This window comes from Ammospiza nelsoni, chromosome 4 (assembly GCF_027579445.1).
Source record: "Ammospiza nelsoni isolate bAmmNel1 chromosome 4, bAmmNel1.pri, whole genome shotgun sequence".
NCBI lineage: Eukaryota > Metazoa > Chordata > Aves > Passeriformes > Passerellidae > Ammospiza > Ammospiza nelsoni.
Genome location: NC_080636.1, coordinates 11,556,897 through 11,582,745, shown reverse-complemented (window position 1 = coordinate 11,582,745; position 25,849 = coordinate 11,556,897). Strand labels below are relative to the sequence as shown.

At 37.8% G+C, this 25,849-nt stretch overlaps 1 protein-coding gene across 3 annotated transcripts in view; it reads right to left on the bottom strand.

Moving 5' to 3' along the window:
* Positions 1 to 25,849, bottom strand: part of CCDC149 (coiled-coil domain containing 149) — a 52,957-nt gene that overhangs the window by 14,046 nt on the left and 13,062 nt on the right. For all 3 annotated transcript variants that reach the window (XM_059470192.1, XM_059470193.1, XM_059470194.1), the window contains exons 4-10: positions 18,045 to 18,152; positions 12,491 to 12,607; positions 10,947 to 11,119; positions 9,414 to 9,486; positions 7,994 to 8,078; positions 6,633 to 6,777; positions 153 to 229 (exon numbers count right to left, since the gene is read on the bottom strand). In XM_059470192.1, the coding sequence (XP_059326175.1) occupies positions 153 to 229; positions 6,633 to 6,777; positions 7,994 to 8,078; positions 9,414 to 9,486; positions 10,947 to 11,119; positions 12,491 to 12,607; positions 18,045 to 18,152 (778 nt within the window). The remainder of the gene's footprint in view (positions 1 to 152; positions 230 to 6,632; positions 6,778 to 7,993; positions 8,079 to 9,413; positions 9,487 to 10,946; positions 11,120 to 12,490; positions 12,608 to 18,044; positions 18,153 to 25,849) is intronic.

Genomic DNA, 25,849 nt, shown 5'->3' with positions numbered 1-25,849 from the left:
CATTAATTAGACATTTCTAATTTTGCAAATGTGCTGAATAGAACATTCACCAGGTAACTGTCATAAAAAAAATCACAGCCAAACTTCTCTTAAATGCAAACATCCCCTTGAAAACTAAATAATGCAAGCTATTTGCTTGAAATTTTACTAACCTGGAAGACTCCACAAGCCAGCAATTTCCAAAGTTCTTAATTTCTTTTCTAGTTCTGCCACTCGATTACCTAGAATTCTTTGGAAAAAGAATAGTTGTTATACCAAGGCAACCAAAGCCCAATTACTTATATGACTACAGTTGAATTTTTAAACTGCCACTTAACTCGTAAATCTGTATACAGTATGCAGTAAACCTGTATACAGTCATCTCTTTTCACTAACAGCAATGGACAACCTCTCCCAGAGTTAAAAGAATATTAAATATATTTGTCTAATCTATACCATGCTTTTAAAAAAGCAAAAGGCCTAGGACGTACTGGACATTCAATCTTTGCAGTAAAGAAAAAGAAATGCTACTCACAATATTTCTATCTTCTTGCCTGCAAGTATCACTTTATTTTCTTTATAGCTAAAACCAGAAGGTAAAAGCTACACAGACAAAATATAGGAAACTCAAGACAGAGCATCCAGATTAACTCTGAAGTTCCAAGACACACATTTTTGATAGTCCTTTATTCAGGGGATATTTTCTATCACTAAGATTGCTTAAAATGGTAAGGAAAATTTTTTCTATTACAAATTATTTATTTTTCTTTTTTAGCATTGAACTGCTTTCTACTTTACTAAAAAGCTTCAAGCTCTTTAGTGCCTTTATCACCCACTCAGTATTCACTGTATTTCTCGGGTCATGTCTTCTTTTGTATCTGACTTCATACACAAATACTATTTGCAGTTAGCTCTCCTGCAGGATTTAACTTTTAGTCTTAATTCTCTCCCCAGATCAAATGAGAGATTTCTATCTTGAAAAGAAGGCTTGTTTCTCCAATGAATTTTTGCAAGTGTTTCACAGGCACAGCAAGTCTGCAAAATCTTTAAATAAATCCCAAACAATACTCACTAGACTGAGAAACGTAGACAAGGCAGCAATTCTAAACATGACAGCAGAGATTATGGACGGCAAGTTTTACTCATCAAATTACAGCAACAGGATAAATCAGTTAAATTTGAACTGAATGCTGAGAAGCAGCATATCCCAGCCCAGCAAGGCAATAGTATCTTGCTGTGCATCCCAGAGCTGTGTAATACTGCACTGAGAGCTCCTCAGCAAGGGCTTTCTGTGCAGACATTTGAGCACACTGGGAATGTCAGTGCTGACAAGATGGCAGATTCTGGGAAGGACGTGAAGAACAGCACACACAGCAAATATCACGGAGGCCAGGAAAATTGATTAACAAGGACTAAGCATTTTTGAAATCTCTACTGCGAGGGCTTTGCAATGACACAATAAAAACCTGTAAGTATTTTAAAGATTACAGAAATATCAAGATGAGAGACAGAATGTAAAACAGAAAGAGAAAGCTTATAATAAACATCAAAGAAAGCACTGAGAGGTACAAGGGTGTGTGTCAACTAAAAAGAACATTTCATCACATTCAAAAGCAGAGGAGAAAATACAAAGCAGTTATGTTTATTTCCCCATTGAAACTCAGTATTTCAGTAGGTTAAAAAGGTTATATGATAGATTTACTGCTGTCTTCTTCAATTAAAAGCAAAATTATTCAGGTCTAGATTTCACTTTCAGAATGCTTCCATCCGGTAAGAGAAACTCAGCCTTAATAACACTATTTTCATAACCCTGAAACCCCATACTGCAGTTTCATAACCCCATACTGCAGTTGGGCTCTGCAGTACAACACACCAGCTGACAGCAAAAGGCACTGGAGCAGCTTTCAGGAAATTCTGCCTTGCACACTCGGAGCCCCTTCCCACCTTCCTGCCTAAGGCCTCACCAAGGGTCAGCTAAAGAACACGGAGTTCCCCAGGCTGAGAGGGGAACAGAGAGACTTGATGTAAGACTTCTTCCACATCATGTCAGTTCTGGCAGGGAGCTGACAAAACAATGTTGATTTGGCTAAAGATTGTCACCACAAAAGAGTCAGAAGTTTAACACATCTAATCCTTATTATTTTCATAAGTAGTTCACCACAAGTTCCAGGGCAGAAAATGGGGAGGATGCTGCCCTTCCTGCCAGCTAGCCATACCACCTGTATCTCAGCCCTCTGTAAGAAGTTATTGTTACTGCTCTTGTTATTCAGGTAACAACAGCAAAGTCACTTTTCTCTTGATTCTCTCAAATTTTATAATTTATTTATAATTATAATATATTATGTATTATAATTAATACATTATATATTACATAATATATAATACATTATATAATTATATAATATTTAAATTATTTTCTATATGATATAGTTATAATTTAATACTGTATAATATTATATATTATATATTATAATTAATATATTGTATATTATAATATAATTATAATTTTATAACTATATTTGTAAATATAATTAATTCCAATTATTTTTATAATTATATAAATAATTGTAATTATTTATAATTTATTTATTTATCAGCTGTACTACATTAGTTCTAATGGTTTTGGAGAGAATATATCCTGATAATACCTACCAAATCCTCTGAAAAGGCACTGAAAAGATTTTTTTAACTTTTGTTGCAGGTTCTCATATAGAAGGATCATTTTGTCTCTCAGAACAATGCTTGGCAACAGTAGAGGACAATATTTAACCCCACTCCTTTCATTCAGGAAGAGACCAAAATACATTCAGAGATGAGTATCATTCTAGCTTGCTTAAAAAAACCCATTATCCTAAGACAGGTAGGGGAGAAATAAAACCTAAAAAAAGCTGCAAGTTCTTATAGCAATAAATTTTTGAAAGATAAATGTGTAAGCTATTCTGAACACAATGTGGTTTATCACATTCCTTCCTTTCCCCTGAGATGTCCAGTTAATTTGCCACCTCCATAGATGCTGTGGGAAGACAGAGCTGTGGTGGCCTGGGCAGGCCTACCTGGTGGGTATTTTTAAAGGGACTGCATGGGCTGGTAGCACCTAATTCCCTAATCTCTTTTTTTATCTCTAGACACAATGAACCAGATCCTTCAACTAAAACACAAGGATTATGTCACAGACACAGGTGATAGCTATTTCCGTTGTTCTCTGGTCCTGTGCCTAATGCAACAAGGGAGTTAGCATAAACCTCCCTCCAGGATAAGGTTTTACAGAAATCTGTTGTTTGTGCAACAGTAGCAATGGTCTCACCTGCTCCCTTCACCTGGCTTTAATTTAGCTCTTGCTGTAGAAGACATACACCCTCATACAAATACCATCACTAAATGCCTGTAAATAGGACTGTCACAGTCCCATATCTGGCTCTGCACCTCTCATGGAAACATGTGCTCAAGTTACAGGCTGACACAATCCTTTTTGTAATTTTGGACATGACTGAACTTGCCCAAGTTAGAAATGTTAAAATTAGTGCAATATATCTAACCACCACAGCAGCTTTTACGCTGATCCAGCTTGCACAAGTGCTGGCAATTTCAGGAACAAATTGCACTAAAAAGAACAGCTAATAAATGGTTTATCACTGGTAGAATAAAAAAGGATGTTTATCCATTTGCTAAGCAGAGTTAGGACAATTTGGTTTTGCATTTATGGAACTGTTTAATCTCGCAGCACACTACTGCGTAGAGAATTAATTTACAACTGTCTTTTCAAATTAAGCTAATGGGCTTGTGAAGAAAAACACAGGACGTTACTTGAACTTAGCATTAGTAGCTACCAACCACCTTGGAAAAACAATCTGTTTTTTTCCACAACAACTTCTTTCTTTCTGAAAACTGGGGATAAAAAATAAAGGCTAGATTTAGCCTGCTTGTCCCTAGGCACAACCTCCCACAGTTCCTTCTATCACGCCACTTCTTTAGAAGAGTGGCAATAACAGTAGTGTGTCTTCTCCAAGAACAAGTGGCAATGGATTTTTTAACAACAGTGGAAGAACAGAAAGTAAACTTCAGCAGAACATTCAAATTCCAATCTACACTAAAAAATCTGCTGTCTTGTTATTGCTTCAGTTATTCAGAAAGCAAACCCACCATTCTGCTATTGTAAACTTATATAGCCAACTCTCAGACTGCAAGCTACCAAAGAGGTCTAGACCTGAGAGTAGGTTAACTGTATGGGGGAAGGTAAGGTCATGTGGTCTGAAAAATCTCATTTACTGATAGTGAGACAATCACTACCAGGTCATTCACCCATCAAATATCAAATGCACAATTTTCTCCATGAAAAGAAACAACCACCCCAAAATCTCATGTTCTTTACCCAATAAATCTCACTTTCTTCAAACAACAATCTGAAACAGTAAATGTGTCCTCCAAATATGCTCCTTGCACAGGGAAAGACCGCTGCCTTGTGATTTATGTAAAACTTTTTATCACTACAATTCTCTCTAGCCTCACATCCTTCTCAACTTCCTATTTTGAATGGAGAAATGTCTTCAACAAAAGAATGCATCTTCTACTGGTACCAGTTTACAACCCTGTCTGTTTAACTTGTACACTGATCATGCACTCACATCTAACTTTCTCCAACAGGTGGGCAGTTTCTTTCCCATTCTCACAAGTCAGCAGATTTTTAACTTTATATATGGCAAATAAGTGCCCTCATTTATTTGCATCTCAAAAAAGGATGTTCTTCCTTTATGTCCTACCTGCATTTCCCTTTTTCACATTACATTTTTACGTCTTAGGTGTTTCCACTTGTAGTGGCTCCCATTCCTCCTAGCTCCTTAACATTTTCTTTAATCCACCTAAAGTCAAAAGTGACAAAAAGCATGAGAATACCACAAAGGAATGTTTTTGAGGCTCTTCACTCAATCTGATCATGATTTATCTGTTTTTTTTTTTTTCCCTGAACCATCCTGAATGGAATATAACACTTTAATTCTGAGAACACTCCTGACCCTGGACTGATATGGACTGTCACTTCTCTCTAAGAGCTGATCTTCTGTTGGCCATAGAACAGTAGTTGGCATTTATCCAGTCTATACCCTGATGGCTTTATGTGACCAGTGGGGCACACAGACATAGGGATCATATCTCCTTCTGGGGATTATCTCAAGACAACCCATACTCAGTAGTTGAAAGCAGAAAGAGGAGTATCAGAAAACAATCATTGCAATAATATTTGAGAGATGCAAGACCCTGCATATCACCAAAGAGGAATACAAAACTAAGAAGTTTGCAAAAAAAGAAAAATTATGCAAAATAAACCACTGGGTATTACACTGATACAGTATCAGGATGTAAGAGGCAAGGGTTGGTTACACCTGGAACAACAAAAGTTGTTCTCTGGATGTCTTCCTTCTGATGCTACATTAGCAGTAAGAAGGGAGTAAGCAGCTGTTAGCCCTTCCTTAGCACTGCTCTGTGCAGCAACTCCTCTTGTATCACAGGACAGGAATTGACTGAGCTGCCATCAGTTACATCTGGGCTGCATTTTCACCACTTTAGTCTCCTTTTAGCTGATTAGCCATTTGATGTGTCAGAAATATTAAAAGTGGCTATTAACTGCTCCTCCACTTCTGTTGCCACATCACTCAGAATTATGCAATGGAGTCTGCCTAGTATCAAAGTTATCAAAGTGAATAATCCATTCTAGTGTAATACAGTTTACTTCAGTACTACTTCTCAGGAAAGATGTCTGGCTGTTGCTGGCATCTGGTCCTGATGTGCTTTTGAGAAGCCTGAATAACCTCTGATTACCAGCAGTGACTCAGGGTTAAAAAAATTAGGAAAACAAAACAAAAAACTCACCAACAAAAAAGAGGGGGTGAAATTGAGCACAAAATCAAGGAACACTTCCTAGCTCTGATTTTTATACGCTGCATAAGGACAATAATATCAGAATGTCACAAAATGTGTCAAATTTTTTTATAGTATGCCATGATAGGAACTGTACAAGCCACAAAGAATTCTACTGATGAGCAGAACAGCTAAGAGTAAACAAATTCTCCTTTAAAGTTCAGTTCAGATTTTTAAAAAACCCCATTTAGTAGCAATCAAACTGTGTTTATCTCCTTCAACTTTTAGCAAAGTAACTATAGGAGCAACAGGTATCATGTGTATGATATAGGCCACTGAGCATTTGTCAAATGTTGCATCAACCCTTTCAGACTCTTTTCTGGGAGCCACACTTAAAAACCCAACAGAGCATATTAGAAATTTCCTACACTGACAAACAATTACCACCTATCTTCTCTCCAGTTCAAGGGTGTCCTTCCTCCCAGAAGCTTTTCTTTAGCTGTTCCTACAGACCTTCCTGCCAGAAGTCTGCTTTGAGTTATTACAGTTTGTAATAACCTAAACAGCAAACCAATCATTGCCTAGCAGAGGCAGACAGGTCTCTCTAGGTCAACCCTAGAATTTAAGATGAAAATGTAATTTTTCTCAAATCACAAATCTGGTCTTAAAAACTAAAGAATCCACCACTCAACCATGATGATGAATTTTCTGCGAAAATGAATCTTCCTTCCCATTTCCCTTAATATTTCCCCAAACTAACTTTCCCACAGCTTGATATTTTACTTAGAAGTCATGCCACCTACTTGTTAGTTTGTCTTTGGTGTTGTATGACCATGTTTTTTTCATGGATGGTTTCCAGTAATGCAGTGGCCAGTGATTTGAGATCTGAAATGGATTGTGGTGTGGCTGGTAGGCTACATCCATGATCCTCCGACAACAACTCTTGGACTATAATGTTAAAAACACAAATGAGTTTTGGTTTCTCATGCACAGAAACGCAACACAAACATTTACTTAGCATCAAGGAACTATTCCAATTACTTAAGTGAATACATATATTTTTCTTTCAATTAAAAAACAAAGCCAAAAGATCACAACTGTAATTTCTAGCTGGCATAAGTATGATGGCTTTCCAAGTTGATTGTTATTCACAGCAATAGCCAGAACAAGTATAGGCAGACACATCTTACATTAACTTGATTCTGCTTTTGGAAAATTCTTTGTGTTCAGAAATATACAAAATAATTATTTTACAGGCCTACTAATTGGTAACAACTGGTCATTAAAACTTAAACCTCCAAAGAATATTTTATACTAGTTTTTAGAACAATTACATCTTTCAGGTTATTTAAGACTGGTGTGAAAATACAGTCACCCATGAACTCTTCCTCTGCAACACAGAGTCTGTACCTTCAAGCCAAATCACGAAGTTCACTAGTATCATTAAAACCTGTAACTAGAATCTGGCTCTGCTTCTTTACATATATATATATGAATGCAAGTACATGGAGAAGAGGAGAAAAGAGAAGTCAAAACCAGAAAAATTAGTTTCAACTTAGCATGACACTTACTACTGATCTCATGTGTGTGTATGAATATACCTACATTTAAACAATAGGGTGGCAGGATACACTGTTTGCTTCAAAGAATTTTCTCATTCGCTTTCTTTCCTAATCTTGGAATTTTCTTTGAAACAGGGAAAAGAGATTATTTTGCTCCCCATGAAGAAACATGGGACACAAAGATTTCTTGTAAAACATCTGAATGTAAAAGCTTCCAAGAATAGCAGCAGAAAACCTGACTTAGTGCCCCTCCTCCACCACCCAGTTACTCTTCATTGGAATGCGAATTGTGACTGCCATTGTTAGCAGAGCAAAGAGATGAATAAAGAAGTGATTTGTCAGGGTCTAGAGAGTAAAGAAATATTTGATAAAACTAATGGGGGAGAGAATGAATGGCAAAAGAATTAACAAAAGAAGAAGCAGTAATCCAGAGGCAAATTTTATATTGTAAAGTCAACTGAGAAGAGGACAGAATTAGCACATAGTTATAAACAGAGAAGAGAGCTTTTGGTTTGGTTGGTAAGGAAAGGGTTAGAAAATAAAGAGGTGAGATGAAAGGAATTCAGGGAGATATGCAACACCATGCTGCATTTATGCAATACCTTGCTTTGCAGAAAGGACTCCAGTCAGAGCACTGCTACTGGATCTACTATGAGCCTTTGAATTTTTTCGTCTCTCTAGTGCATTCTAGGGAAACAACAAATATCTTATTTAGAAAAACAGTAGCCAACAAATCCTGTCATTAGGAAGAAAGGCTCTGGAACTTTGGGTTTTGGTCTCAGAGCAGCTCTGCAAGGCCTAGACCTTAGACCTATAATAAACTATGGGGGTGTAACTCTCTCAGATTATTATTCTCTAGCCTAAAGTCTTTGGAATGTTACAAAGACTCATGTGTCTCATCATAATCACTTTACTGCAGTCTCTCCCACCCACTCCCCCCAATGTATAGTTAAGACTTGCCTATTTTTTAATAATCAGCTCAATGCCAGTGAAGATACTGCAGTATGCTGTAGACAACATCAACTGGAAACAAAATCAAACTTTTCCCAGCATTTCTTTAGATAGGTTTCAAAGGGAAAGTTCCAATTCTTCTATCAGAGTTTCTATAAGGCCTTTTAGCACCAAATACTGACTTTCAGCAATTAGAAGCAGAATGGTCCTGCTACAGAAGTCCAGACCTTTCAATTACAGTTCTGTGAAACCCACTGGACCACCAAGATGCTCAGTTCTCACCAATAAACTCACATTCCAAGAGACCCAAGCTGCAAGCAGGAACAGACACTGAAATGAAGTTGGTACTTTGAGGAGCTTTGCTTATGCACAAAAAACATAAGCAAAGCTGTGTTTTTGTGCATACTTTATAGTGTGCACAAACTACTTTATAGTGACCTAAATGAAGAAGTCCTATTGACAATCCTAAGATTACCCTTCTCATGGCCTGACAAGCAGCCCTCCCCTCCCACTCCCCAAAATGACTTGCAGAAGGAAAGAAGAGTGCACAGCTTCTGGGAAGGGCAAAAATCAGTCCTGAGGGTTTTATGTAAAACAGCATATACTTTAACTCAGGAGAAGAAGAACAATGAAAGCTTAGTTACCATTAAGCTACATGAAGAGAGAGCACAGCCACCACAGAACAGGGAGACATGATCTTTTTGTGACACCAACATGGCTGCAGTTATTCACCACTGCATGATCTGCTACTTTTCGCCTAGCAGCTGGCTGGAAGGCTGATCATCTGCCCCCCAGCAGACTGATGGCTCCCCCACAGAACTTAAAAAACAGGTATTTCATTAATTTTTCAAAATACTCCTAACAGGAATCCCTTTGTACTACCCTCAGCTAAGAAGCCTACAAGGAAGAGTGAGCATGTAATATGTATACATGCTAATATTGTCAGAATGTCAATGGTGGACTTTTCTTTCAAGAACAAATTTGTTCTTCAAACACATTTAACATGAAAATGAAGAATAACTTCAATTAACAAAGAAGTACAGTTTAAATGATACACTGAAAAGATCTTACCTTATATTTAGTAATACTAGACTTCAGAAGGTTGACTTCCTCTTGAAGTTGTTTTAATCTCTCTTGAAGATACCTGAAAAAGAAATGTAATCCTTTACTTCATGGAACCTTCAAATACTGCCTCAAGCAGTCTTCTTTACTATTTGGCATGTCCTCTCTTTGAACTAGTGAGAGTTCTTTTCCCTCTGCAGTTCTCTGAGGGATGAAATAACAAAATCTTACTGTTCTTGACCCCATAAAACTTAAAGCAGGGAAACAAATTGCATCAGAGCAGGAGCTGCCCTTCTGTTAGATTTGTCAAGCATGCTGCACAACTATTTTGTATTGGTCGTCAGGTTTCTGGGGAAGAAAGCTAAAAGAATATATTTATGTCTAGAGGAAATAGTCAGGAAGCATTTATGCGTGCCCTCTGTACTCGAAGGTGTGTGAGATGGACACATGAAGATTTGTATATATGTCAGCACAAGACTCAGCTATGCAGAACTTCTGCATTGCAATATCCATCACTTACTTGGCACTTCTCATTAGCAATCACAAAGTAGAAAATTTAACAATATAGCTGAAAAATGGTACACAGTTAAATGAAACAGCGCAGTTCTTCCTATTAGAGTTTATGCACTTGGATGAGACAGTTATTTCCAAGTAGGAAAATGTCTTTTTTATGAATAAAGGGTTTATATAGCATTTTCTTTCATGTACTACAACTGCAGCTGTATTAGGGTTTATGACAATTTAATTATTTCACAGGAAAAAACTCACATCACTATCAGGGGAGCAGGTGGCTTAAATTGATACAGAACTCTGTAGGCCACACAAAACAGAGAAAAACCCCTGAAGTTGCAGAGAAGAAGTAATGCCTTTGGTACTACACTTTCTTGCCTAAAGCATAAATTTTGTAAAATGGAAGCTGTCTTACAAGTTCTATTCCACTTTAAGGTAATTGTTGACATTAAGGGAGATACCTGCTATGGCTCTGTCAGTGACTCCTCCCTGTCATCCCTAACAGAGACCATAAACCACATTCTTTTCCCAAGAAACCAGCAAGAAAATCTACATGGGTGATTTCACCAGCAACTTTTGTTGGCAAATCATTCCATGCTGACAACCTCTCCCTGTGGAGAAAATTATGTCTGTAGCTGTAACTGAGGGTACTCAAAGTCCCTGTTTCCAATTCAAGATTAGTCCACTACAGCTCACTGGGAGTTTCTGAATACAGAAATTTTAATATTCTTGGTTTTGGTGCCATACAGTGATGGGAATAAAAAGGTCTTCTTTTTCCTTGTTTAGCTTTATTTGGGAACATCACTAGCATCTCTGTAGCCAAATACAACATTGGTAATTTCCTGTAGCCTAGATTTCTCAATATTATTTAATGCTTAGTTACAGTATAAACAAAACAGGCAAAACAAATTTCCAAAATCTCTTAACTTTCATACTTAGATATATTTTCTTTAAAGTTTTGTTGTGACTGACTTCCTGATACTCCTATTACAACAGCACACTGTTTTTCTAGGGAAACAGTAATGCACTCACCTGTTCTCCATGCAGAGAGCATCTATGTCAATGATCCTGTTTTCATGTCCTCCTAAGACATGATTCAGCTCTTGGTTCAGTCTGTCAGACTTGTCTTGGTAAACAGAGCGTTCCTCTTTCACATCCTGTAGCTCATCCAGCGCAGCCTGAAGATCATATCTCAGGGTCTCAATCTGAGAAGAAAGGAGAGCTGTATCAGTAAGAGTTTAAACAACAGCTAACATAGGACCCAGCCTGAAAACAGCAACAAGCACATGTTTGAACAGTATTGATTTTGGACAGTCAAAAGTATTTTCAAAGCTCATAACACCAGGTATTTTTCCTCAATTTCATTAACTTGGAGTTAAGTAACTTTACCAGATAGATTAGTTTGAAAAAAATTCTAGAAAACAATAAATATATAAGAAATCTCAATCTCTACTGTAATTCTGCTCTACAAAGCAAAAGAAATCTCAATCTCTACTGTAATTCTGCTCTACAAACATATTAAGGTGGTTTTATCATATAATTTCCAGGACTCCAGGAATTAAGTCAACAAGCCTTGTCAAAAAGCCTGCAAATGGGAATTTGCACTAATCATGGGACTTGAGCAATGAGGTTCCATAAAGTAAGAACTGAAAAAGTACAAAAATAAGCAATCATGGAGGCAACAGGATGAGCTGTGCTATTAAGCAAAAGAGTGAAGTCCAGTGTGAAAGATATTCAAGGACAAAGAGCTTCAAACTTCCAAGGAGGCAAAACTGAGTGTGAGAAAAGCCTGCAGGGACAGAAGTCTCCATGCACATCCTAGAAAACATAGATAAGCCAGAAAGGACAACAGACCACCATTTAAAAGAGGCTGGGTGATGAACAGAAAGAACACAAGCTTGGTAAGAGAGTTAGCAGGGAGGATCACACTGGAAGAAGACCAACAGCCTTTCCAGTAAGGTACAGTGGAATTGAAGGAAGACTGAAAAACTAGAAATTCCTGATCACAGAATGGCTAATTCAAGTTGGAACTGACACTGGTAGGAATAAGTGTGGGAAAAACTGATAATGCAGAGCTGCAAAATTGTCCAGAAATGTATGTATCAGTGTTAGGGAAAAAGTCTGATGCTGCATGGTAAAGAGTATTCATACAGACTTGAGGAAGGGAAATAGGTCTGATTGAGAATTCTGCAGAAAACAAGAAGAAATAGCTTGGAGGCAGGAGGAAGAGTTCACTAACAACACTTTAACAGAAAATTTGGTTCAGAGGGTATCTTTAGGAGGTACATCAGCCACTGTACACTGTGTTGAATATTTGTAAGAGCCTTCACTAAAGGGTACCTTTTATTGACATTCATTGACAATATCCAATTGTCACAAATTGTTGCTGGACATTAAAAAAAAAAAAAAAAGGAGAATCAATAGTCTAGAGAAAAAATTCCAGAGATTAGGAATTCACTCTAACCACTACTTCCAGCATCAATCAGCTCACAGCCCTTCATACAGAACAGAAATGATTTAGTTACTACTCCAATAGCTCTGGAAAACATGACACTGTATGTCCATTTAATTGCTACCTGCTCTCGAGCCTTCTCCAGCTGCTGAACGAGGTCCTCCCGCTCATGTGCCGCAAAGTGGCGAGCCCCAACTTCATCATCCCCCAGCCTCTGCTTTGCTATGGTCATTCGAAGGAGCTGCCAGGACAAAAACAGAATCTGGTAAGCAAGAAAACATAGGCTGCAGCCACAGAGTATATCTGTATTAGAAAGAGTAAAGCTGCCAGCTTTAGATTTCAGCTCTTCCAGGCCAAACAGCTGCTATTATTTAAATCAGAGGGAGGCTTCTGAGCTGAGGGTCAAATCCAGTTTTTAGTGAAAAAATCCAGTTGAACAGTCAAAGCATCCACAGGAATTCAATCGGACCCCGCAACAACAGTCACCAGAGTTTACAAATTATGAAGGACCAAGAATGTGGTCAATGTTTTTAGGAGTGACAGGAATTAATTCCACTCAGACTAGAACTAGAGAATTATGAGAAAGCCTCTTAGTAAATATGTACATATTAAAATTCTCTGCAGCAGAGAAGTCTTTCCAGTTAATAAAAAGGAACAAAGTGGCTTGTCCAGCTTCATTTTACTGACACTACTTAAAACCCCTCCTGTGCTACATCACTGCAGAATCTGTATTAACAGCTGCTAATACATTCACTTATGCATTATTTTTTAGTCAACTCACAAAAGCTAATTCATGTCAAAAGCAAAAAAATGGGCCAACAACAAAGAGACTTGGCCAAAATGCTCAAGCAGCTAATGAACTTCTGAGCTTGTGACTGCTGAAAACAGTCTGACTTGAATTAATACACATTTACATTTAATATCCAAAGCAAAAAGCAACGACCTTTCAAGGACCATGGAGTATTAAATACCAATCTACACAGCATTCAGCATTTAGAGTTGTTTATACTCAGTACAACTAGGCCTCATCTTTAGGAGCTCCACAGAGACCAGGGAAACCCACCACAATAACCAGTCTGTCTTTCCCTGCATCTTTGACTGCACCAAGGAATTAATGCACACCATTATATTGCAGAGTTAGGAAAAAAAATCAATCTTCTGAAGTAGAAGATTGTACATTAAAATCTATCTTTGGTATTTATGGGATGCCAGTCACCATAGCTACAATGTGCCAATTAAAATCCTGCTGATGCAAGACAGACTACCAAAATCATCCTCCCTGCTTATTTCAGCTCCAGTTCAGTGCAAGTCACTGAAGCTAGTACAATGTGTGCTGATAAGAAGTTCATTTGTTCAGAGGAAGTTGTGGCTGCAAAGTAACTGGTTTTGGCAAACTATGCTTCACTATCCCCACAGGTGAAGTGCAAACTACTGCAGAGATAGTAAGGCTGAGTGGATACTAAGAGATATAACTCCTATTAATTTCTTTATCAAAACAAGTCAAAAAGGCAACTAGCAAACCCTAGAATGGCTTCATAGCTATTGGATTTTTTTAAAAGCTAAAGTGCTGATGAACAAAAGGTGTGGTCATGTTATGTCATTTAATTCAGATAAATTAATTTAATTTCTAGAATTTCTCTCTGGTGATAAAGACCACAAAAAACAAATGTAATAACATTTTGAGGTTTCAATCTTGTTCAAAAAACCTGGAAACAAATAGAGGAATCACACTTTATTAATGTCTCCAAAGCCTGCAGCAGAGCAAAACTTCTGCCTAACACTTGGCACCAGGCTGGGAACTGGACCAAAGCTGTCACTCATGCACTATGACCAACTCTCCTCCAGCCCAGCAGGGGGTGAGGCATAAAATAAAACTGCAAGCAATTAGAACCTGCAAGGTCAAACACACTATCAATAAAAGGAGAACTCTTTATTTACTACCAATTTTGAGGCAAAAAAACCCAAAACCATGAAGTCTTATAAAAAGAATGCTTCAAAATTCCAAACAGATCCCGTAAAAGCAGTATTATTAACATACACAAAATACAGTAAAACATCAATCCATAAAACAACAGAGTGCTTCTTCCAGACAGTTGGCCAATCAGAGAGTTGACAGGGCAGAACAGGCCAAGTCATTTAATTCTGCATTGCGAATGTCTCATGAGGCAGCACCACCTGCTATAAAATTCTTCCCTGAAAATGCTGTGACCCAAAGAGACACTATTATGCCAGAGGTTTAAGGGTTTATTTTATATATTAATGCTTTGTTATAAACTTTATACACCTGCCCTCTAGCTGCTAGTATTTTTGTTTCTGTCATTCAGAAATCACTGAGGAAAAGACCACTCAACTTCATTTAGGTTAACACTACCCCTCAGGATTCAGCAAACAGTATTCACAGCTGAACAGATTTAAATTAATGGCACCTTCTCAGAGAAAACTCCTGTTTGTCAAGAACCTATAAATTCTTAACTAAAACAGTCCACTGCTGCAAGCACTCTTTTTATTTTAATATCACAGCTTCTTTTTGCATCACTTTCAGCTACAATAATTATTTACAAAATAGCAACACTATATCAGCCCCACAACGCCTAAAAACAGCATCACTGGGATAGGCGCTGTGCAGGGTAGGAGTCCATAAACAATGCCTGCACCAAAGCTGGACACTCCTGATTATCAATAAAACATGCAGAAAGAAAAGGGAAACAAGCACAACCAATTCTCCATGGAAGGCAGAAACCATTGTGTTTAGCCACAGTCACAGCAATTGTCTTCACCACGTTATCTTACAAAATCTTAAAATGTGGACCAGAACTTGCAAATGTGCTACCTGAAGTCCCAGCTGTGCCCAAACACACACACCCCATTTAACACTTCTCCCTGTTGCTGCATGAAGGATTGTCTGCCTGGCAATAAGGAGCTGACAGTAACACCGCAGCCATTGTTCCCAAGCACCTTGCTCTCGCTCAGCATTGCTCCTGGCAGCTTACAACAGCAATTCTTTGCGTGGGTAGGCATTCAGGTAAAGGCAACTGAGTCATCTTGTCTTGCAGAAGTCTCCAGTTTCTCTTAAGCTTTCCATTTTTACTCCTTCACATGAGAGAATGAAATATTTTAACTATTTCCTTATATGTTTTAGTAATTGTTTCCGAGCATTGCTGCCACAGCATTAGGAAGGAAAAAGATTTACAAATAACTACCATAAAGATAGAAGAGTTTTCATGTGTCAGAACTTGTGAGATTGTGATCAATCATAAAAATAAATAGCCTTAGATATCTGTCACTAGAATGCTGCAGTCTAACTATTGCTGTATTTTTCAAACTGCAGCAACAAATCCTTCCAGAGACAGTCTGAACAAGTTTTATTATTTGCGCCAACAAAATTCTACTTGAAATGAGAGGAAAAAATTATTCCAGTTAAACCAAATGCAAGTAATTTGTTATTGCCTGATGACGTGTTTAACATGATTTCAACAAGTAAAAGATCTCCGGCTCAAGGTTTTCCAGCTAATCCAAGTGACTGTATCCTACTTGTAGGAAACATTAAAGTGGTGAAAAACAAGCCAAGCCATCAAAACATTTCTTTATCAATAGAACTAATGTGTGATATTTAAAGAGGGTTTTTTTTTCTTTTTTAGTCCTGCAAAGCTCTTGCCACTCAGTGACAAAGCCTGCATGAGTCACCCCTGCTCAGACACAGGCAGAATTGTTCATCCATAAGCAGCTTCACTTGCTGCAAAAGCAGCTGTTTGTTCATCTCTTGCCAGAAGTAAGGCTGACGTAGACCAGCTGGGCAGGATGCCCTCCCTCACTTTGGAAAAAGCAGTGAGAAGAATGCAGGGGAAAAAATGTAAGAACAAGCAAATTATTATGGGTTTTTTTGTTGTTTTTGTATATACCATGCATTATCTGGACTCCAGTGCCAGAGGTAGCCCAGCTGCCAGTACAGAAGAACTGATGAGCAGAAGAGAATGGCTTTGTGAACAAGCCTAGAACTTTATCACTGAAGCTTGTAGGGAGAGAAATCTGACACAGGAGGAGAGTGTTAAATCCCTCAGAGAGATGGCAATGCTTTTTTAGGCACTTTGAAAACCAGCAACCTGACACTAAAATAAGCTCTATTTCTCATTTACTCGGAGAGTGAAGAATGTGCTCCAAAAATGAAAATCCTAGTCTAAATTAATCTGTGTCTGATGCAGCTCTTTCCTCCCACTCTGTATTTAGTGATGCACTATTTTGTGCCTTTCAGAGAAAGGCACACTGGGCAGAATAACCCCTTTTGTACTTTTCCATTCATTTTGAGGATCATGAATTTAAATTCAAGCTGAGAATACAGATGTCACGAACATAACTAGCTAATACCATGTTAACCCACAAAGGTGAATCTAAACAGTGCCAGTTCAGGCACAAAGAAGGAGGCTCTGTGTTACCAAGATCATATATTGTCACAAGGAACTACAAGAGGTACATAACCTTGATATTTAAATGTGTTGCAGTTTTCCTACCTTTGTTTTCTGTTTGTACTTACAAGCCCTTGCTATCTGTTCAGGACTGGCTTGGGAAAGGCTGTGGGGCATAATATTGGTACTGGAGAACTGAAAGGCACTGACTTCTAAAACAGTAACATGCAAATGAAAATAAACAGTCAAAAATCTGGTCTTTGAAGAGTTGAGCAAGTTTTGCTGACTGCTATGTATACTACAAAATCAGGTTTCACTTGAACCTTTCCCCGCTCTATGAAGACCTTGAAGGGAGGTCTTTGTGACAAACAGTGAAAAAACTTGCATTATCACAATATACTTATGTTTAAAAGAAAATAAATAAAATAAACTTAAATGAGAAAAGACAAATCCCATCTGAATAATTAAAAGCCGTAATTTTTATTTAAATTTTAAAATGCCATAATTTTAAAATGGTAGTTGAGGGAGGGAAGCTATCATTATTTGTTTCAATTTTTTACTTTGTTAACCACCTTGACTCTCCAATTCAACTTCTCACTAGTTTGATCTCTGAATGTACTTTTGCATAAAGCTCCAGCTGTGAATGTTACACACATTTGGCTTGACTTTAAATATTTCAATTAATGGAGACAACAGGAGTTTGATTAATACCAAATGGCAGATTTTGAGCAATGTTCCATATAACTTGCTAAATTTAGCAATGAAATAAATTGGTTATGTAAGGGTAATGGGATGAGGGCTTAATAGAAAGCTCACTATACATGTTTCTGATCAACTACTCCAGATTTTTTTAAGAGAAAAATTACGCTCCTTCGGCATCTACTAAAATTTTGCAGTTCAGTACAAAAACCTGGAAATTATCACACGTAGAACTCATGCTTATCTGTACTTATTTGTAAGAGGAAAGACCAATAATAAAATACAGGGTTTTTTTTTTCCAAAAAAGAAAGGAACATAGAAAGCATTAAAGCAAGGCTAAATACAAAATACATTGTGTTAAGGACAACAGAGCAAAAGCAACATACAAAAATACATAGTAAGATGCACTCACTGGTATCCTTTACAGCTTCTGTAGTTACACTGATCTAAGCTCTCTTGTATTATAAAAGTATTCTAGAAGTTCTGTAACCCATTATTTTATTTGTTTTCCTAAGAAGTAAATGCAAAACTCTAGCCCAGTTAACACATTCCATGCCATTTACTGGCAGTTTGTAATACCTTATTGTCCCCTTGTACTTCTCCCAGTCTCTGCTGAAGCTCTCCAATCTCTTCTCCAAGATGTTTATTTCGATCTTGAGCCTCACTCAATAGTTGAGCAAGATTTGCCTAGAAAAGGAATAAACATCAGTCAGAAGTCAGTGTCTGTGGAGAGAAGTGTAAGTAGTGCTTGAAAAGAAACCCTTGAATTACTCCTTATCCGCCAACAATCTTTACTTTTATTGTTGGTGGTACCCAGACTTCATGCTTCATTACAGAGATAACAAGAAAAGTCACCTGGGTTCCTTTATCTTTCTATATAGCAGAAAATACATACAGCATGAGTGCATACAGACTCCCAGAACAGCACACAAACCCCAAATGAGACGAAGTGAAAACCTCTATGCTGGTTCCAGTATCGTGGCTGGTGGGAAGAATTCAATTCAGAATACTGTGACAATATTTATACAAAGCTGCCAAAATAATAGTTTTAAACTTGCATATAATTAGACAAAAGGCACAGCTGAGAAAGAATTATGATACAATGAAAGTCCTTAATAGCATCTAGAGCAGATTTCCAGCCAGTAAAGAGGCTGTCAGCCAAAGTCCCTGACCCTGTATGGAGCTATACCATGGATACCTACTACTGCAAAACTTCAAATATGACCTGATTTTTGTTGTTAGGTACCACCTAGATTCTGGAAAAAGAGAGGTGAAAGCTGGAGTTTAAAACCCAGCCACTGCTCCCCACCCAATAATCCAAGTTAAAAGCAGTCATTCACATTAACCTACTAAGTTAGCAGGGCAAGCTGTCTGGTTTATGATCTTACAATTTAATTACAGCAGTTTGATCACTAACCAAAAAATAAATGCAATCTGCTCTTTTCCTATATATGCTCCCTGAAAATGAGCAAATAGTACAGGTAAATTTATTCAATTTTTACCCTAAAAATGTCTCATAAATACACAAACATTGACTCAACACAGGAAAAGCCTACCAGTGACAGCTTTTCTAAGAGAGTTAGAATCATAGTGGCTAAGGTGCAACATTTCAAGACATTGCCTATGGACAGCTCAGTGTGTCATCCATTGCCAAACAGCTCAAGAATATGAAAAGAAATTTAAAAAGAATTTTGGATCTTCTAAGTATGACTTAGTAAAGCCTCATGTATCAGTCAGTATCTCTGAGCCACCCTTACACATACTCCCTGCATTTGAGGCCAATGCATTAACTGACTGTAATTCATCAAGTGACTGTTCCTAGCTCTCTTTTGGTATTTTAGGTTTAGTTCCAGATTCCCTACCTGCTGTGCTTTTCTTTCAACTCCCCCATTTTTTTATTCTGACATCTCTCTTTTTCAATCTGACTCTTTTACCCAGTGATTCTACTACCACTTGAGTCTCATAGGATGTTTTCATGAATTTTATCTTTACAATTCATACACTGTCAAATCAATAAGGTATCTGATAGCCATTACTGCAATCCTGCTCCTTGTTCACTAACAACTGCTATTTCTACATATCCTGCTTTACATTTAAGAGAACTATTAAGAAGAATGTATGAATGTGAATAGTAAGGAACATAGCTGTGCATTCATACAACCATTTGCAGGATTAGACTATTAAGGTACCATCAAGTAGAACTTTTGTATATTACTACTGAAGAAGATAACTCCAAATTCCAATTGGTCTAAATTAGTAATAGCTTCAAACTTTTAAACAGAAAAAATAACTCAAGAAACTGACAACATCCTACCTGATGAACAAGAAGCCTAAAGTCACTGCTACTTTTAGCTTCTGTACTTCTGATGCTTTGAGACCAAAAGTTCAGAAGAAAGTAAAATTTCACACCATTTTGGAAGAAATTAAAGCATTTTTTAACTACTAACAAACCTTGGGACTGCAATAAATAATTTTGGGAAAGAGTGTAATAGCAAAAGAACCCCTATAAATAGCCAATTTATAGCCAATACAGGACTAAAATTAAGCTCCTTCTAATTTTATTTTCAAGACAACAACCATTCAAGCAATACAAAAGATTCCTCATGTATGCTTTGGTGGACAGATCTTTTTCCTACCTCTTAAACAAACTGGATAATAGTCATTCACAGGATGAATGAATCAAGGAGCTTCAGAACACATTCAATCAATGGTTTTGAAAAGTACTTCTTAATGGCCGTTTAAAAGAAAGAAAACAAAGAACCCATGTTTGCAGGAAATTGTATTTAAACTGAAGTATCTATGGCTACTGCTTAGATGCAATTTTTTATTTTTTTAAAGAAAGTTGACTTTCAATAAAGCCTGCATTAGTAAAAAGGAATATGATTTGCACAAACCTCTCTGAAATACCTCTATTTATAAAGCTCCTTTTTATGATGAATTGGCACAACTCTTAACACTGCAATAGCACATGTAATTTCAACACCTGGAAAGAACTCAATCTCACTAATCAGTGTTTACAACTGTAACACCAGGATTTCAGCAGTCTGTAGTTAAAACCTGGCTCACAGTAACGGCAGGAAAGGCATTACCATGCCTATACTAAATCTTCCTGCTCAGATTTATTTCCTTTAAAACCATTTCTCTGGGGTTGCAATTCTATGCTGAATTTTATTTGTCAGCCATACAAACGACTTAACGTGACAAAAACCTTTATACTCACGACAGAGGTTTTGGAAGAAACTTGAAACAAAGACTTTTAGACACCAAAATAAACCAGCTTTTTTTGACCATGCCAAGAGCATTACAATGAGCTAAGTACAGATTTGCTCCCTCCTGCAAGCCTTGTATTGTACTTCTATTAAACTGAAACAACCAAGCTATGTCACAGAAGTAGTCTCCAGCAATTACTCATTTCCCTGGCTAAGGGGTTCCATACAATGTATAATTTAGACTGTTACGAGTTTCAAAGGTTTTGGCAAGACCTTATTAAAGCTCTTGGTTAAATATGGATAGATGGAGAAACATTTGATTTTTCAAAGTGCTCTATTAGGCTTAAGAACAGCCAGCCAAGAGGATATATTGATAGATAACCTGGACTTGGTACCATTTCTTTGGCATAAATAGAAAAACATACCATATGCTTGAAAGATGATAAAACTAACAATGGAGGACTGCCTTAGTGTACCTGCAAGCACATATTTTTTGAGGAAAGTGGAGAAATTTATGCAAAGGCGATGGCAATTCATTTTTCCATTTGGCAATTTCTTTTCAATATTCATAGAACAAACACAGAATTCACTCAGAAATCCAAGATTAGTTACTTCAACAGACAATAAAATTCATATCATTTACCCATGTAACAGAGAACAACTCCCTGTAAATTAGCCAAATTCAACTTCTCTAAAGTCAATTTCTTCAAGAGTTTCTTTTGATTTCAGGTGAAATCTTTAAAAGACTCCTGAAACTGTGAAAGACTGTACTTCTTTCACTCACACTACATAAAACTAACTCTAAAGTACTGATGAAGAGAGGTTTCTGAGGCATGAATAAAGAAGGGAAAGATGCAGAGGTATCTTTCTGCTGCCTCATTTTGTCTTCCCTCTGCAGGAGTGGAAACTGTTTCTCCTACCCTCTTCTCAATGCAGCTGTTTCTAATACAAAATAACAAGTATTGCTTCAGCCCCCTCTCTGTAGCTGGCCAGTATCAGACAAGCTTCCAGAGCTCCAGCCACATTCCATTTCTGGCAGGTTCTCTGGAGCCTCTGCAGCACAACAAGCTATTGGTTTTATATGCATCTGTTATGGGAAGCTTGCATGTATCACAGACTCAAAGAATAGCTGGAAGGGATTCATATTGATAAAGATCAGCAAGTCCAACTGCCTGTACCTCACAGGACTGCCCCAGAAGGAAGGCACATCCTTTGAGTGTTGGCCAGATGCTGCCTGAACTCTGGCAGGCTGGTGCTGTGGCCACTTCCCAGAGAAACCTGTTCAAGTGCCCAACCACCTTCTCAGTGGAGCATGATGTGAGCACTGTCTAAATTCCCACTGCAGTGCTAATAATACATTGTCCCCATATTCCTTTTCCTCTGACCAAATGCATATGCAACCACAGCCAACAATCCCATCAGAAGCTAAGAAAAAAGGAGAATAAGATGGCTCTGAGAGTGCCAAGTGGGAAGCATGTACCTTTATTACATAAAGAAAAAAAAAAAAAGCATGATAGATCAGAACAGACCAGAAAGTCAATGCTTCGGTGGGATGGGACTACAGACCTCCTCATTTTCGACTTAGGCTTTGTTAAAATTTGCAAGAACATTTTTGGGGACACAAGGTGGAAAAGAACTTTAGCTACAGATGAGGGTCAAAAAATACTGACAAAAATGTCTAGAAACACTTATTAACATAAGCCAGTAAATACCTGTCCGGCAGCAACTGACCTCTGCTCATTAGTGACCAATGGCCTGATGAGAAAACACGTAACTCCAAATAGTCATCCCTGACATTATGCACTGCACTGGAGTTTGGCTCCTTTAATCATTTGGCAAATCTAGCTACACATACACACAGAGTTAGTTTTCTTCACTGCACTTTAAAAATGATGGATAGTAACACTCTTTAATACAGCTCTCAATTCTTTTGCACATAAATCTTATCCAACACTTAAAAAAGGGAATAAAAAAATTTAACTTTTTGCCTTTAGGGTACTCCCTGAAAAAGTAATATGGGAAGGGGGAAGAAGGGGAAATTTCCAACATACCTTTACAGTTTAGAAGTATTTAAATACAAACATTCCTATTCTGCAATTTACAGTCTTTTACGTTTGTTCCTGCCACACCCACAAACAAAGAAGAACACTGAATTATAGGTCTGACAGAAAAAGGTTTGATGAAACATTCAGCACACTTGATGAGTGTGATCACAAATTTAAGTGCAGTTTCTCCTCCAATGAATTAATCTGATTGCAATAGCTGAATTAATACAGAAAAACCTGTTTTACTTACCAACTACCACTGTTCACTCCAAGATATGGGAACTGATGATTGCCCTTAGGACTAGCTTCCTTGCAATAAAATCCCAAAATTATTGTATTTTTCTCTTTAAGATGAAAAACTAGAGAAGACTTTTAAAATTACAGATCCTGGGTATACAAACCAGAATACACTTAATATGGGTCATATTTTCATGCTGAAAAACAACATAAAAAATCAAAGCTTTGTCAAGCAGTCACTTAACATAGAAGATGAGAAGAAAATCCTCTCCTAAATATTTTGAACTTCTGAAGATATCCTAAACTTTGAGATAATGCATAAAAATAATCAAAATCCCTTAAACATTTGGGTGTTGTAATTAATTGACAGAATATTTGTTGAGAGTACTCAGGTTCAGAGGTGTGCAGAAGTGTCTCTCTATTCCATTAAGGTAAGACACAGCAACCAGAGAAGTTGCTGGCCTGAGGGACTACCACATCTATTAGAATTAGCATTTCTTCTCTCCTAGACTTCACTGGTGGCCTTGGCAGCATTGGGTTAATGGTTGGACTCGATCATCTTAGAGATCTCTTGCAATCTAAATGATTCTATAATTCTGTGTTAGTGCAAAACCTATTTGTTGAAGAAACAAAGGTGTCACTTCACAAAGCATGACTCCTAGTGTGGCTGACAAGTTCTAGGTTTTACATACTACCACCTGCCCCGACCAATGGAATAGAAGATCTCAGAGTCCAGAAACAAAAATCTATCAACTGGCTATGCTCTTGGAGCTGGCACATTTTGAAATCCATGGGAATATTGTTTTCTGTGTGTTGCAAGGACAAACAATGTCACTGTTTTCCAACTGCTACCTCATGCTAGGGGAGTCAAACACATGCACCTACAAACCAAAGCAAAGTGCACCGGTCCACATTTGGCACATGCATAATGTTTTTCATCTTCAAGCACCTTGTAGAGAGGAAGAAATCACATTAATCTTCACAGCACCACTGTGAGATAAATACAAAATTATTCCTTACCCTGTAGTGTATTTTATCCCCAGATTTTATCTCATAGGACTCTGAACGCAGCGTTTGCACCTTAACACAAGGCTACCAAAACTTAGTGAATTCATTAATTTACAAGAAATAGCCACATTAGCCATTATTTATGATCATGTCATGAACAGTCATAAGGTAATCCCTGAAGTTTGTTTCAGAAGTGAATTGTGAGAGCTGAGTACATTGAGCTAGAAGCCAGAAGTGAAATGGATCAAAATGGGTCCATTTGTGGTATGTCACAGCATAATCCTGTCTGGAACCTCTGCTCTTTCTGATGTTATGCCTGCCCAAAAATGTCATGCCCACGGACACATTCATTAGCAGGAGACAAGCTGTCTGGCCAACATCTCAGTGAGTGGGTACCATGCTGCTGTGATACCAAGGGCCCTTGAAGCAGTCAGAATGTTGGTTTGAATGAATCACCTTGGGATATCCATGGATAACTGTAACAGCATTAAGAGCTGTGACCTTCAGGTTCTCTGGTGGGCCTTTTTGGCTGGTAGGAAGATTAACCATCAAGCTGTGTTCTGTACCAGGAATACATCACCCTTACATTATGGGACTCGGTATTAGGAGCCTCAAATATGGTTATCTATGACCATGGGATCCTCTCTAAGGCTCAGCAGCTGCTTGGGAGACGCAGGATCCATTTGACTACATGAGACAAAAGTACCTTTGCCAGTAGGCTGGAGAGCTTTACTCTCGAAATTATGTGGGAGGGAATAAGGAAGCTTAGGATAGGGTGGGCAAGGCAAGAGACTGGGATAATGGGAAGAGAAAGGACTTAGCAACTCACAAAGCAACTGAGCTGAAGTGCAATTCCTTTGACCACAGGCATGTACAGAAGGAGACTACCATAGAACAAACCTGTAGGAAAGCTCTAAGACTGTACCACAGAACCAGCACACTCTGATGCCCCTCCAAGGTCTCTAACACATGCAGCAGGGGGAATAAAGAAGAGGAGTTTGAACACTGTGTGCAGTTACAAGGTTACAGACTCTGGGATCATGGAGAATCAGTGGCATAGCTCACACAACTGGAGTGCTGTAATGAAGGGATACAGGCTCCTTAGAAAGGACAGCAAGAAGGTGAGGAAGGGTCTTGCCCCCTCACCCTTTTTTCTGTGAGAGTGCTCAAACACTGGAACAGATTGCCCGGAGAGGCTGTGGAGTCACAGAGAATCGAAACCATACTGAAAATGGGCAACCTGCTCTAGGTGGTCGTGTTTGAGCAAGAAGATTGGACTGGTTGACCTCAAGAGCTGTCTTCCCACTTTAACTCTTCTGTGGTCTCGCGGCGTTCAGTTCCATTGAATTTGATTCCTTATATACTTAAAAAATTTGATTCCTTATACACTTAAAATATACACTAAGACCTCCCCAGTGACATATGCATTGCAACTTTACTCTTGACACACAGCCCCAGCGCAAACCCACTATATCCAACTGAGTGATCTCACTGAGACCAAATTAAGGAAAGCATATTTAGGACTGTGACCCCACACAGTTGTTTTCCTAACCATGCATTTTACTTTATCTTTGTTTATTCAAAGGATCTCATTTGTATTAAAAGAACTTCCATTTCATATAGAAGGTTGAAGGATTCACTGATTTGTTATTTTAATGGCAAAGCTTCTCCCAAACTGAAGCTATACTGAAAATTTAAGCAATGTAGTTGAAAATAACAAGCAGTATATACTAAGCTATAAATCCAAACTACATTTTTTTCTTTAAGTTGTAAAAAGAGTGCAGCAAGACTGGCCAACAGATACCTAGTAAATTTCCATTAAAATGTCCTGTATCACAGATAATGCATATAAATACATATCACTGCAGAACTGCAGAATGGTAGA